Source organism: Oryctolagus cuniculus, chromosome 11 (assembly GCF_964237555.1).
Source record: "Oryctolagus cuniculus chromosome 11, mOryCun1.1, whole genome shotgun sequence".
NCBI classification, from domain to species: Eukaryota; Metazoa; Chordata; class Mammalia; order Lagomorpha; family Leporidae; genus Oryctolagus; species Oryctolagus cuniculus.
The window spans coordinates 20,605,047-20,619,780 of NC_091442.1; the positions used below are offsets into that span (position 1 = coordinate 20,605,047).

The 14,734-nt window shown below is 46.8% G+C and overlaps 1 protein-coding gene across 1 annotated transcript in view; it reads right to left on the minus strand.

Annotated features, from left to right (window-relative positions):
- Positions 1 to 493: 493 nt before the first annotated feature.
- The window catches only part of RPRD1B (regulation of nuclear pre-mRNA domain containing 1B), a 57,991-nt gene continuing 43,750 nt past the window's right edge, over positions 494 to 14,734 (minus strand). Inside the window, exon 7 of the mRNA XM_002710771.5 lies at positions 494 to 2,902. Within this exon, the coding sequence (XP_002710817.1) occupies positions 2,753 to 2,902 (150 nt within the window). The 3' untranslated portion in view covers positions 494 to 2,752. The remainder of the gene's footprint in view (positions 2,903 to 14,734) is intronic.

Here is a 14,734-nt window from a genome sequence, read left to right on the forward strand (position 1 = left end):
GAAAATGTTTTTAAAAGGACAGGCCACTTGGGTTTGCAATCACCTTGTGGTTTGCTTCTTTCTACTGTTCAGTGGCTTTCTCTCTACTGCCAAAATCAAAGGGCTCTCAGGAGGCCCAATGATGAGAACAAAAGCATTGAAATCAAAGTGCCACGTTGTAATCTGTCAGAAACTGGCTGTGTGGTACTGGGGAAGTCATCGAACCTCTCCCCATCACTTCCCACCGCTGTACAAGGGGAAAGCTATGGCGGCACCTCTCCTGGGTACCGTGTGGATGGGCTAATTAAAGCTAATTAAGCCCCTGTAAAGAACCAGAAAATACTATGTTAAGTGCTGAGTATTTATGTGCCATTAACAGTCACAAAACTCCTAAGGGACAAGATTCTGCGCAGACAGCACATTCTCCACTGCTGATCACTAATCACCCACTGCTCGCAGAAGCAGCACTGCGTCTTCCGTAACAGGGCAGGGAAAGAAACATCACACCACACTGTTCAACAACACATCTTTATTCAAAAATATATATCTATGAGACATTTCAGAATATACTGCTGTCACCAACGACAGCCTATTCTTCTAAATAAAGTCCTAAATTAATATACAAATTTAAGCTTTAAAAATATTCTTTAAGAAAAACAAAACAAAAAGGAAGATTGAAGACTTTCTGAGGAACATGACCTAAAGGAAAGGTCCCTTGAGGCCTACGGACGCCTTAAGAAGAAAAAACACAAAACCAACCCCCACCAGATCACCTGGGACAAAGAGAAAGGTTCGATTAAATTAAGCAAATGAAGCAAAGCACAGCTTCGGAGCGAGCGGAGCGTGTGGAAAGGAGAACTGAGATTTTAAAAACAAAAGCATTTCATTAAAACAAAACAAAACTAACTTCCTCATAGGAAGTCCACTAGTAAGAGGTGTTAAGAGGCCAACATATTCATTTACACAATTGCTACAGTTTGATTTCTTGCTTTTCTCTGTAATAATTACGCACCTACTGCTGGTCACTCAGTTGGATCAAACAGCAGCGGGCTAGCTCTGTTATGTTCTGATAGCACTGCCATCTAGCTGATCAGAGCTAGAGCGCATCCTCTATGCCCTTCTGGCTGGCTGTGACTGGCGGGATGCTGCCTCCCTGGCAAAGCAGTGTGCCTACAAAGCGTCTGCTGAGAAGCAAGCTCCGAGGTGCAGGGCGGCACACCGCATGTGTGTCTGTATGCAGGGCAGGTTGGGGCAGGGGGTAGGTGCGGAGACACAGAAGTTCAGTAAAGTCACAGACTGCCTGGTGGCCTCTGGGAGACACTTTGTAGACTCGCTAATTTAACAGTGACAGAAGGCAGGCAGTGTCAATGAGCAACACACGGTCTTTTCAAACCCGAAAAACAGCTTCACCCCTAAGAGGATGTGAACTCCCTTTTATTCTCACCTCACGGCAGGCAGGAGCGCTGCGTGCAGGGAAGCCTGGCATACTTGGAAAACTTAGGTTATAGGTTATGGTTTAACATGCAAAATTACATGTTGTTTTTGGTGATCTTGAAAACGGCAACTCAAAGTAATGGAAATCCCATTTCCCTCTGCTGAACTACTCTTGACAGCTTTTGGGTTTCAGCCTCTGGGCTGCAAGTCCTGTGACACCACTGGGGCAAACTGTTTTCTGCCCTTTCCAAAGTCAAAAGTAAGCCTGCCAAATCAGTAAGATTTACATGGAACAGGCCTCACCACGACTATAAGCGAGATGAAAATCCTAACTACATCATACAGTCATAACGTCAGCTGGCATGATAATGGAACTAAAACCCCAAATCAACATCCTGACCTCCCAGGCCCTTGTCCCAGAGCCATTCAGCAGTATCTGATGCAAGGACTCCGCCTCAGGAGCAAGCAACGAGCCCTGCGGTGGCAGGGACCGACAGAAAGACACAGCTAGTGTCCCATCTGCAGGGCAGACGCTCAAGCTGAGGCCTCACACTCAACACCACGCACACAGCGGAGGAAAAGTCAGTGTGCGCCTGCTCCCAAAAGAGAGGGTCAAGGCAACACCCACACCGAGCCAGACTCAGCAGGTCCGTGTGTGGAGCCCTTTTCCTAAGGCCCGGAGGGGACACTGCACGGTTCCTTCAGCTTCCTTCACCACTACCAGGGATCCAAGGACCCTTTTAGGAACACGCTCTACCCCACCAGGGGTGGGGCCCTGAAGAAGCACAGCCTGGGAAGGTTGTATTTGGAACCAAGCCAGTAATTTATGTTTAACCTACATTTGTGATCCCTGTTACTCTGTCTCTGAACTGTGAGATTTGGCAAAAGCCACTGTCTCCAGGGCAAGTCCCTCTGTGGAAGCCTGCATCAAACTTGAACAAGCCCAGCTCAGAGAGGAAACACTGCTTTCATGACAAAATGCTGTCACCAGGGACAAGATTCTTTTGAAAGCTTCCTGAAGTACACATAATTTTCCTAACTTCTTGGTTGTAGAGCGACCGTGTGCGCTAAGAATGGAAAACCAGCAGGGGCACAAAAACATGCAGCGGGAGGAAGAGTCTGTGTTCTTTCAAACTTGAATCTCAACCGTGTCCCACTCACCCCTGTCCAAACTTGCTCAACAGCGGCTGGAGAGGAGGGTCAGAGTCCATGGTTCTTTCTTGAGGCGGAAGGGCTGGGTGGAAGAAGGGATAGAGGTGGGGGGCCAGGTTATTTCCAACCACGACTTGCACTCTTCTTTCTGCTGGTACAGATGGGAATCTGGGGCACAACACCTGTCCTAGTCAGTTGAAAACAGGTCACCAGCAGAGGGCAGGGGGGCTAGGCCCCCTGTGACATTGGGCAGCAGAGAGAGGTCTGGCAAGCTCTGAATGTGGGACTTCAGCTCCTTGCGGACCTGGGTGACTCGCGCAAGCTTCTGTTTATATTCCTAAGGCAACAAAGAGAAGACAATGCGAAGTAAGTGTCTGCTGTGAACAGGCACGCGACCTAGTGACTCTCACCCCTTCAGGCCACGTCTCCCCTGCTCAGCACTGCCACAACGCCAGGCTTTCCAGACTCAGCAGAGGTCCAGTTTTGTAGAGCGCAGACTAGTAACGCTGAATTAAGTGGTATCCAACTTAGCACTTGAGGTTTGGAAGTAAACACTAATGACATTTAGTATTTATCTATCTATATTCTCTTTTAGTTATTTCTTAAAATTTCAAAATGCCTTACAAAATAAAATAAAATATAGATTGCTTAAGTTTCAGTTATTGTGAGGGCTTCATCTAGACATGGCTAGAAAAGCTACTACAAAGCTATACTTCCAAGGTTAAACTTCAAGGTTCACCCAGGTTTATCATTTGTATAAACAAGCACTACATGGGCTGGCACTGTGGCATAGCAGGTAAGGCTGCTGCCTGCAGTGCCAGCAACCCATATGGGTACCAGTTTGAGTCCTGATTGCTCCACTCCCAATCCAGCTCTCTGCTGTGGCCCAGGAAAGCAGTGGAAGATGGCCCAAGTCCTTGGGCCCCTGCACCTGCGTGGGAGACCCGCAGGAAGCTCCTGGCTTCAAAACGGCCCAGCTCTGGCTGTTGTGGCCATCTGGGGAGTGAACCAGTGGATGGAAGACCTCTCTCTCCCTTTGCAACTCCGCCTTTCAAACTAAATAAATAAATCTTAAAAAAAAAAAAAAAAAAAGGCACTACAGAAGCTCAAAGTACCCAGTGTGCAGGACTTCCCAATATTCCTGGGTAACTGCAGTAAATCCCTGATGAGGCCTCGACACAGTCCCTGCTCCCCTAACAGGCCACTGGCTTTATCTCCAAAAAGTCCAGCTTTCATTAAGCCACAGCTCTGAGAAGTAAGGTCTGGTACACATAATCTCAATTTTTTTTTTTTTTTATAAGTCAGAGTTACACAGAGAGAGAAGGAGAGACAGAGAGAGAGACAGAGAGAGGTCCTTCTCCGCTGGTTCACCCCCCAAATGGCCGCAATGGCTGAAGCTACGCTGATCTGAAGCCAGGAGCCAGGAGCCAGGAGCTGCCTCTGGGTCGCCCACATGGGTGCAGGGGCCCAAGGATTTGGGCCATCTTCCACTGCTATCCCAGGCCATAGCAGAGAGCTGAATCGGAAGAGGAGCAGCCAGGACTAGAACCGGTGCCCAAATGGGATGCTGGCACTGCAACCGGCAGCCTTACCTGCTATGCCACAGCGCCAGCCCCTCGGGGGTTTCTAATATTAGTCACCAGCCAAATGCCTTATTCCTAACTTCCTAACCCCCTTGGAACAGGCCACTGCCTGCCTGGGCCACTGAGTCCAGATCTGCCTCAAGCCCAGAGGGAGCTTCCTCTCCCAGTCCCAGCAACGCTTTGCCTCCCTTCCCTTTGCACCCGCCAAGTTTAGCCCACTAGGGAGATCCTTCCTTTTCACCCAGGACACTGCTCCAGAGCTTGGCCTCACACGGGCATGCACCTGAGCCCCAGGAAGGCTGCTGGTTCCCAGGGTGTCTCTGTCTCTTTCTCCATGTCCCATCTCCACATTCCTCCAGTGAATCCCTGAAAACAGGATGGGGCAGATTCTCTCTCCTCAGCTCCCAGTGACAGGTACTCTTGATAAATCTGTGCAGAAAACAACTCTGGGCTATGTGAGATCTGAGGCTCACACACTCCTCGGGGTTATCTTTTTTCCTTTAGGTATTCCTGCAAGGGTAAGCAGGTCTCTGAGGCTGGGCCCCTCCTGCAGGAATGTGACAGAGAGCACTGGGCTGAGACGCAAAGACCTAGGTTACACGCTAGTTCTGCCTCTAATTTGCTTTACGATCATGGACCTGCTTCCTCCCTTCCTTATCTGAAAGTGGGGAAACTGGACCATACTATAAGATTTTTCTTCAAGTTCTAAACTCCTTGATGCCAAATACCTTATGCATACCTGGAGAGATTAGGGATTTCAGGATAAAAGTTTAAGAACTGGTAAGAAGAGAGACAAGGCAGAGAACAGGTTGGTTCAAGCTGTAAGGACAGAAGTCCAAGCCAAGAGTCAGGGAAGGCTCTCCCTCACACTACTTCAGGCAGGCAGTCTTCTACTCAAAACAAGAGCTCTCACGCAGGCTTGCTGAAGAGAGGGGGGCAAAGGGGAAGCTCTCCATTTCTCCCTTTTCTTTCCTTCGTTGGCTTACCACAACTAAAGATAAAGATGACTTATGTAACTTATTAATAATATGCCCCCGCCCCCATTAAACTAGTAAGCTCCAGAAGACCAAGATCACATTCACCTGCTCGAGGCAGCACCCACCACATCTGCAACACCCAGGAAACAGTAGGTGTCCAGCACACTTGCCAAGTGGATTAACAACAATACATAAGAACTAACAGTAGGCACAAGTACAACACATTAAGTAATCTTCCTGAATCTACACTGGGTCAATGGTAACTTTTTTTTAATTAATATTTTTTTTAAAGATCTATTTATTTGAAAGGCAGAGTTACAGGAAGAGAGATCTTCCATCTGCTCATTCACTCCCCAGATGGCTGCAACAGCTAGGGCTGGGCCGGGACGAAGCCAAGAGCCAGGAGCTTCTGGATCTCCCACGTGGGTGTAGGGGCCCAAACACTTGGGCCATCTTCCATTGCTTTTCCCAGGCAGGGTTGCTGAATGGGAAGTGGAGCAGCTGGGAATCGAACTGGTGCCCATATGGGATGGTGGCATCACAAGTAGCACTTCACCCACTGTGCCATAACGACAGCCCATCTTCTATTCTGGAAACCGAAAAACATTTCAACTCTGAGGATCTGAAATACCAAGGTTTTCCCCTTCCTCCACATTTTTCTTCTCTGGTTGTATGTACTTCAAGGGAAATTAATAGAAAGCATGAAGACCAATAATCTATTTCTAGACACAGATTCATACAACAAACTTCCCCAGAATGCTAGGTAGAAAAATGGTAAAATCAGTATGGTAATGTTCCCCTTGCCCTGCTCCCCTCAAATTCTCTTTCCAAAGTTGACAAATGAAAGCCGACTCAACACGCAGCCACCACCCCACCGTACCCCCTCCCTGGCCCCGGCCACTACAGACAACTGTAGTTGACAGCACTACGCAGGAACAGCCAGCAAATCACTGAGTGTGCCAGCCAGGTCAAAGCCAGGGCTCTTACTCAGAGACCAGCAGACTGACTTCCCAAGCCTACAGAGGTAGGCGATCCAGGACCAAGCCTTTAATCCTACATTCACACAACCCTGGTGGGTACAGGAATCTGAGTGATCAGTACCTGACCATTTACACCAGCAGATGACACACTGTGTGCTCCTGCCCCAGGGCTTCTCCCCCACCAGCAGTTCCACCTCAACCCTCAGCTTCACACACCTGCCTCTCCTCCATGACAATCTTAAGCAAGAGAAGATAAGACAGAGTGGTGCTGTCACTTTTCCATTCCTGCTCATGCCTGACTCGGAGAGGAGAGGGGCTTTGCGGCCCCTCCATTCAGATCCAGCACCTACTGCAGTAAACCCTGCCTGACCACAGAGAGGTCGGGGAAGGAACCACGAACTAGCTAAGAGTACTCATAGCAGACCTGGATCCTCCGGAGGGGAGGCAGAGAGGGAGGCAGGCACCTGTGATAAACTGCCTGGGTTTACATGACTGCCTAGAAATGTTTAAAATATAGATAGGTAAGGTCCAAAATGCAGGTCTGAGATAATGCCTAGGATTTATGCTCCTAGAAAAGCTATGGAATCTCAATCCACACTTTCCAGACTTGCCAGAGAAAATGCATCTATAACAGCCCTCTGCTTCCTGTGGGTCCAGCTGACACTGTGAACTCAGACCATCATGGAACACTAAGACAACTCGCTGAAGGAGCAGGGCTTACACATTCTTTGCCTTTTATGGTTACAGCAGTGAGCCAAACCTGACAAGTTGCAGATGAGCTCTGGGATAAGAGGGTTAGAAATGACAGGGGCTGACATTACAATGACCTTTCTATAGGAATTTCATTTTCAAAACAAACAAAATTACAAGCATTTTCTCTAGCAGCTCATGTAAGAAATACTAATCAAAATGTAAACACTGTCAGAACCTACTTTCTTTCCTGCTAGGAAATATTTACAAAAGAAAAAGTATGTCAGCAATAACAGCACAGGCAGAGGCTTTACTTGCAAGCTTTCCAGTATGGAGAATTGTTTTCCTTTATCTTGCCCTGTTGTGCCACAGGACATATGGTACATAAAAATCACCCACTGCGTGGCCACACACAGTTAAATGCCATAAAGGATTAGTATTCATGAAGCAATTTATGAAGGGCCCTGCTTCAAAGGTGACCTGCCACACTGACTGTAAGAACTGTCCCACAGGGTGAGAGCCACACCCAAGGAGGCCAACCCGTGATAATGCTGTTGCATCTGTCCACCTCAATGATGCCAGGAGGTTCGCCCTGTACCACTAAACCCACAGCACCTACACTTAGCAATCACAACCTCTACTTAAACTACATCGATTTTCATTCACTCACTCACTCATGTTTTTGGGAAACACAATACATAAATCTTTGTGCTGAAAATAAAAATGCCCATTTCAATTTTTTTTCCAAGACCCATTCAGGAGCAAAAAACCATCACTGACCTGTACCTCTCTCCCAGCTAGCTCCACGCTTCCAGAGGATGTGCACCCGTGACACTTTTTTTTTTTTTTTTAAATTTATTTATTTATTTGAAAGGCAGTTACAGAAAGAGGAGAGACAGAGCAATCTTCCAACTGCTGGTTTACTGCCCAAATAGCTACAATGGCCAGGGCTGGGCCAGGCCAAAGCCAGGAGTTTCATCCTGGTCTCCCATTTTGGTGCGGGTGCCAAAGCATTGGGGCTATCCTCTGCTGCTTTCTCAGGCACATTAGCAGGTAACTGGACTGGAAGTGGAGCAGCCAGAACTTGAGCCGGTCAATATGGGATGCCAGCATTGCAGCTCAACCCACTGTTCTGCAATGCTGGCCCCAGCGGTGACATTTCTAAATGACATTCTGGGTTGTCACACAGCAGGACTGTTGCTGCTGAGTAAGACACTAGGAAAGATACAAGGAAAAGAAGAAACAGGGGTTCCAATCCCAATGCTTAGGGCCTCTCGGCTACATTACCAAAACCAATAATAAAGGTACACACAAAGTATTTTCCAAAAGGAAAGATGACAAAATGGCTACACTCAGAGGAATGCAACCATCCACCACAGGAGTGAGCGGGGAACAAAGGCTTCTTAAACTGGAAATCACACTGACCAAGTGTTTTCAGAGTACTGCCTTCTCCTCAGAGGAGTCGCCACTGCCCCAACTTAACAAGGGTTTGTAGAAGCCAAGAATAAAGTCGTATTTACACATAAGAAAACTTAGTAAGTCAAACAAAAACATTTCAGGCCCAGACAACTTTTCAGACCTTATTGCAATCACAAAGCTTAAAGCTGGGGCAGGTGCTGCACACAGCAAGTTAAGCCACTATTTGGGATGCCTGCATCCCACATCAGAGTGCTGGTAAGTCCTGGCTACTCTGCTTCTGACCCAGCTTCTCACTAATGCATCCTGAGAAGCAGTGGTGATGGCCCAGGACTTGGGGACTCGCCATCTACATGGGAGACCCAGATGGAATGCTTGGCTCCCACCTTTGGCCTGGCACAGCCCTGACTACTATGGGTATTTGGGGAAATGAACCAATGGATTAGAGATCTCTTTCTACCTGTCAAATGAATTAAAAACAGAACACTAAACTTATGTGCATATATGCAGTATGGTTCCTCATATATAAAACCAGGTAAAATAAAAAATAACAACATTAAGACAAACTATTCAAAATTAAAGTAACTGTCAAAAGGTAAGCTTGGGACCAGCACTGTGGTGTAGCTGGTGAAGCCACCTCTTGTGGGTCCCACCTCCCATATGGGCACCATTTTGAGTCCCAGTGGTTCCACTTCCAATCCAGCTCCCTGCTAATGCTCCTGGGAAAGCAGCAGAAGATGGTCCAAGTCCTTGGGTCCCTGCACCCATGTGGGAGACCTGGGAAGAAGCTCCTGGCTTCAGATTGTTCCAGCTCTGGCTGTTGCAGCCATCTGAGGAGTGAACCAACAGATGGAAGAGCTCTTTCTTTCTACCCCCACCCAACTCTAACTCTGCCTTTCAAATAAACTAATAAATCTTTTTTTTTTTTTAAGGTAAGCTTTATGCAAGCAACAAAAACCCCACAAACTGGCTTCCATAGTGACAGTTTTAGGGGAAAGCCAGGTTACTAATACCACGCAAACACTGCAGGCATACGCAGCCCAACTGTTCCTGCTCTGGAGCTAAATGCTGGCAGAGTCGAGCATTCCTGGAAAGCAGCTGAGAAGCGAAGTGCAGAAACGGGAAAGCTTCCACACAAAATAACTTTCAGCACTGTTCGTGTAATAGTAAGTGCAGGTAGGCCTGCCCAGGGCAAAGGCAGCCTGTAGGTCACAGCTCTGAATTTGGATATAACTCTCTCTATAGGCAACAAAAAGACTTACATTCTTTTTCATCACCAAACTAAAAAGAGAAGGAAAATACAAAATTCCCAATTTCTCCAAAAGACCATGAGTATGTCACATCCCTCCCACTGGAGAGAGATGACTGTAGCAGAACAGAAAAAAGTCTGAGTCAGAAAATTCAAGTTCAAATCCTACCCCCTCACTTGCAAGTCTGTGGTGTGACATGTGACTTCACTTCACTGGGCTCTCTATTTCATACAAGATTGGAAACTTCCTATACCGTGGTTTGGCTGTAAGGCTGAATGAGACCAGGCACCTGCTAAACTTTACAATGTGAATTAACAGATCTGTAAGGGGAAAAGGGGCAATCAGCTTCTCAGGTTCTGTTATTTTATGAGCAAAACATAATCTTGATCTATATTTTAGCAAAAGACAGGCCGAGTTGAAGAATTATGAATGGGACACAAAAATCCTTCCCACAAACCATTTGAGTATGCCCTTAAAATTTAGCACATTAGAGCTTCCTTGAGAAAATGAAAGGGCCTTTGACTAGGGGCACCCTTTTTCTTTAAGATTTACTTATTTACTTGAAAGGCAGAGTTACAGAGAGATAAAGGGAGAGACAGAGACAGAGAGGTCTTCCACCTGCTGGTTCACTCCCCAAATGGCTGTACTGGCCAGAGATGGACCAATCAGAAGCCAGGAGCTTCTTCTGGTTCTCCCACACAAGTGCAGAGGTCCAAGGACTTGGCTATCCTTTGCTGCTTTCCTAGGCACACTAGCAGGGAGCTGGATCAGAAGTGGAGTAGCTGGGACTCCAACTGGCACCTGTTTGAGATGCTGGAACTGCAGGTTTAACCTGCTACGCCACAGCACTGGCCCCTTTTTCTTTAAAGATCCACCTCGGAGACTAGAAAAACAAGTAACAGAACTTTTTAACTAGGTGCCAGCATAGTCCAAATGCATCATGCCAAGCTGGGATTTTGTCTGCAGAGGAAGCCTGGATCCCCTAGAACATCCTCCATCTGGAAAGAATCCCCAGCAAAGATGGACTTGGACTTGGACCTGGCCTGAGCTGAACTGAGCTGCACTGCTATCTGCCACCTTGAGATTAGCCAACAGGGTCAATCAAGCATCAGCACTGGATTAGGCATGCAAAAGGGACAACACAGATAGGACTTTGTGGTCTGCTCAGGGAAATAAACATAATTCTCCAACAGAATGACAGTGTGGTGCTTTGCAGGAAAAAGACAGGAAGTTAAGTTGGCATACATGGGGATAGGGGTGATTTTATAGGATAGGAGTCTGAGGGAAGACTTGCCTGAGAAAACAGTTTACTTCAGGGATAATGAGGAACAGGACTGACTAGGTAAGGATAACTGGTAGAAAGTAAAAAGGACAAGAATATTGCAGGCAGGCAGTGGGGGCGTACATATGTAAAGCTTGACACAGAGAGGCCAGCACAGACAAAATGCCAGGAACACAGTGAGAAAGGAGGCTGAGGGTGTCAGAGGGCCAAGTTTTGGGGGTGGGGGAGCAGGCAAAGACTTGGGCTGAAGGTTTAGGAGCAAAGAGAAGCCAGGTAATGCTTAAGCAGGGGAATGACATGCTCTGGGAGCTGCGCTGTGCCATCACAGGGCTGCCATGTGCAGCACAGACTGCAGACTACAAGAGCGAGTGTGGACGGGTTCTCAGTGAGGCTGCTGGGCCAAAGCAGTGCAGGTGGAGACAGAGGGTGAGAAGGGGAGATTCAAGTTTGGATGAATGGCAACGCCACTCTCCAAGGAAGGGAAAGGACAGGAAAGGTGAGAAGGAGGAAGAAGACAGTACTTCCTGGCCACGCTGTCTGAGGCGTTTGGGAAATAAGGTGTCTGGATCTCAAGTACAGGAAGGTCTGGGCTAGTGGAGGTGCCAGCACACAGGTAGTATGCTCAACAACCCACGGAGGGAAAAGATTCAGAATGAGAGAAAGGCTAAAGGAACAGCAACACATGCAGGAGAGGGATGGAGAAGAGCTGATTGAAGGACGAAGCAGACAAGTTAGAGCCAGCAGAAAGCAGCACCCGGAACCTGGAGAAAGGAAGCAGTTCACAGGTAATAAACAGTGTTAAATGCTACAGAGGGAGGGGGATTCTGGAGACAGACCAGTGGGCTGCAGATCTGTACACCTGGCAGCAGAGGCGCAGGGAAAACAGGACATGGTGCTAGCTGGAAAGGAAGAACAGTGTGGAGGGCGTGCTCCTGGCAATGCGACTGGTACATGCCAAGAAGGACATCTTCAGCCAGGAAACTGGCAACTGCTTCCATACACAAGAAAACCAATGAGCCCAAATGGCCCCGTGTGACATGGAAAGGAGGAAACTAACTTTAGATCAGTCAGCACGTTGAAACCTGCTGCCCCAGGTGAGGCTAAATTTGTTGTTTTGAAATGAAATACCACCTTAAACAGAGAAGGCTGTGAGGACCACTGGCCTCCAGGGGGTAAGTCAGACAGAGCCTGGACCAGGTACTGCAAGTCATTTTCAATGACTCATAGCTGGGGTAAGGGACTCTGTTTTCAGTGACTCATAACTGGGGTAAAGGACTCTGTATGGGAATAGGAATAATAATAAAGCATAACTCCAAGTAAGTCTATGCTCCACAGGACAGAAATGTGAGCAAAAGAAGGGGCTTGGAAAAGCACCTAATACACACACACCAGGCCAGGCATGATGAGGAACAAATGGGCTGTGTGTCTGTAATCACTGTCCAAACCAAACTACTATGCTTGAAATTCTCAGAGTAGCTAATGACTAGATTTTGTTTTGTTTTTATTTTAAAGTGTTTATTGAAATCCTTTTGACAAAACCAGGTACTTGTACAATGTAAACTCAAGAGCCCCCAAATTTCTTTGTTTTTTTTTTTTTCTGCATTTGTTGACAGCTACTCAGAAAAACACTGGAAAGACTTAAATTCCTATGATCTTCTCCACATCAGTTAGAAGACAACCTTCTATTAGCAAAATCCATTGCAATCAGAGAGAAAGGGCTCACTCTTATTTGTCAAAGTCTGAGGATGAAGTAGCTCAGGAATCATTACTTAGGTAACCCACCATCCCAACACCGCTTTTGGTTCCAGGCCTCAGAATCTCTGTGCAGGCGTTCTGCCCCGGCTGGGTTTCCGGAGTTCTCATTCACCCACCGTGGCACTGCGGACCCACTGCCATGCAACAGGAACCTGCATGAGGACTGCTGTACACAGGTGGGCTCCGGGCCTTCCCCTAGCTCTGTGCAGCCACCAGGTAGACAGCAGCCTCCTCATAGCTCCCCACTGCTGAAACCAACGCACAAAGAGCTAAGACTAGATTAAGCCTAGAGCTGACTCCACTTCTTCCTCAGGAGGATAAGGGAGCTTGCAGAGCCACAACAACAGCTGGCTGGCCTCGTCCTGGTCCCCAGAGCAGCCACACCTGTGGGTGCACATGGATTTCATTTGCAAAGCCTCCGTTTTGACTCCTGACTAACCAGAACATTTCTGTCCAAATCACAGAAAAGGCCTGCTTTTTCAAGTCCCACATTTTACATACAGAGAAGTCAAGTCAGAGAGGAAACATCCAAGATTGCAAAGCATGTTGCAATCCAATTTAACTTTTTTCAAAACCCCAGTCTTAAATGGGGGTAGTAGGTCTGCCTCACCCGTAGTAACAATAGTTGTAGAAGGGGCCGGTGCTGTGGTGCAGCGGGTTAAAGCCCTGGCATCCCATATGGGTGCCAGTTCCAGTCCCAGCTGCTCCACTTCCCTGCTAATGCACCTGGGAAAGTAGCGGAGGATGACCCAAGTGCTTAGGCCCCTGCAATCACATGGGAGATCTAGAAGAAGCTCCTGGCTTTGAACTGGCTCAGCTCTGGCCATTGTGGCCATCTGGGGAATGAATCAGAAGATGGAAGACCCCTCTCTGTCTCTACCTCTCTTTGTAACTCTTTCAAATAAATAAATCATTAAAAAAATTCATAAAGACCAAAATAGATTTTACTCAAAATAACATGTAACCTAAAGTCATACTTAAGACACTATTGCTCAAATTTCTGTAACCTGAACCCTGCTCTCTAAACTGCGCTCACTCAATCCATGTTATAAGTATCTGCTATTTTCCCACAGCTGTTTCAAATGTAAACAACATCATTTAAATGTCAGAAGAGAGCCCAATTTGTCTAATTACACTATTCAGTGTTTACCCCTTCATAAAATGAAAACTAATCCTTAACTTGGAGAGAGTTTTATATGAAAACTCAGTGAAGTCCTAGACTGCTTTTAGGATCCACGGAGAAAGAGCAAGAACTCCTGAGATCCTGCAATGTATATGATCTTCAGTGTACTTAAAGATAGACAACTGTACACACACACACACACACACAATTTCCAGAAACCTAAAGGAATAACCCAAACCCAGAAAGTTAGCCCAAACTAGGAGCTCAACAAAAGTGATCACCAAATATCCAAAATGCTTGTAAAATTTTGATTCAAGGGGCTGTGCTGTGGTACAGGAGGTTAAGCATCTGCCTGCAGTGCCTGGTATGTATCCGGCTGCTCATCTTCTGATCCAGCTCTCTGCTTATGGCCTGGGAAAGCAGTGGATGACACTCAAGGGTTTGGGCCCCTGCACCCATGTGGGAGACCCGGAAGAAGCTCCTGGCTCCTGGCTTCAGATCAGTCTAGCTCCAGCAGTTGCAGCCATTTAGGGAGTAAGCCAGCAGATGGAAGACCTCTCCGTCTCTTCTTCTGTCTGTGACTCTGCCTCTCAAATAAATAAATCTTTAAATAAATAAATAAATAAATAAACAAACAAACTTCGTTAAAAAAGGAAAATATTCATGTTAAGTTAAAAAAAGCATGATGGAAAACTATGCATTATCATCCATTTACAAGCTTTTAAATAGGAGGGAAAATATAGAAAATGCACCAAAATTTAGAAGTTTTTCTTCGATAGTGAGATTATAAACTTCTTTTGATACTTATTTGCTAAATTCCCTCTGATGTTTTGCTTTATAATGAGAGAAGAATGAATGAGCGGACTGAATATCAGTTGAGTAAGAGAATGCTCTGGCAGGCAGGGAGTGACAAGGAGCCCAGGCACTGCTCTGACTTCACATGTGTATGCATTTTACAAATGGGGACAGTCAGTGCCTGAAACTCAGTGGAGCTGCTGTAGAGAGCAGGGGTTAACCACCTACAAAGCTGGGCTAGAAATATGACAACAATGCCATGGCTGAAAGTATGGAGCTCTTGCTGGGAGTTTTGAAATCATGTCACTCTTTCTTTCT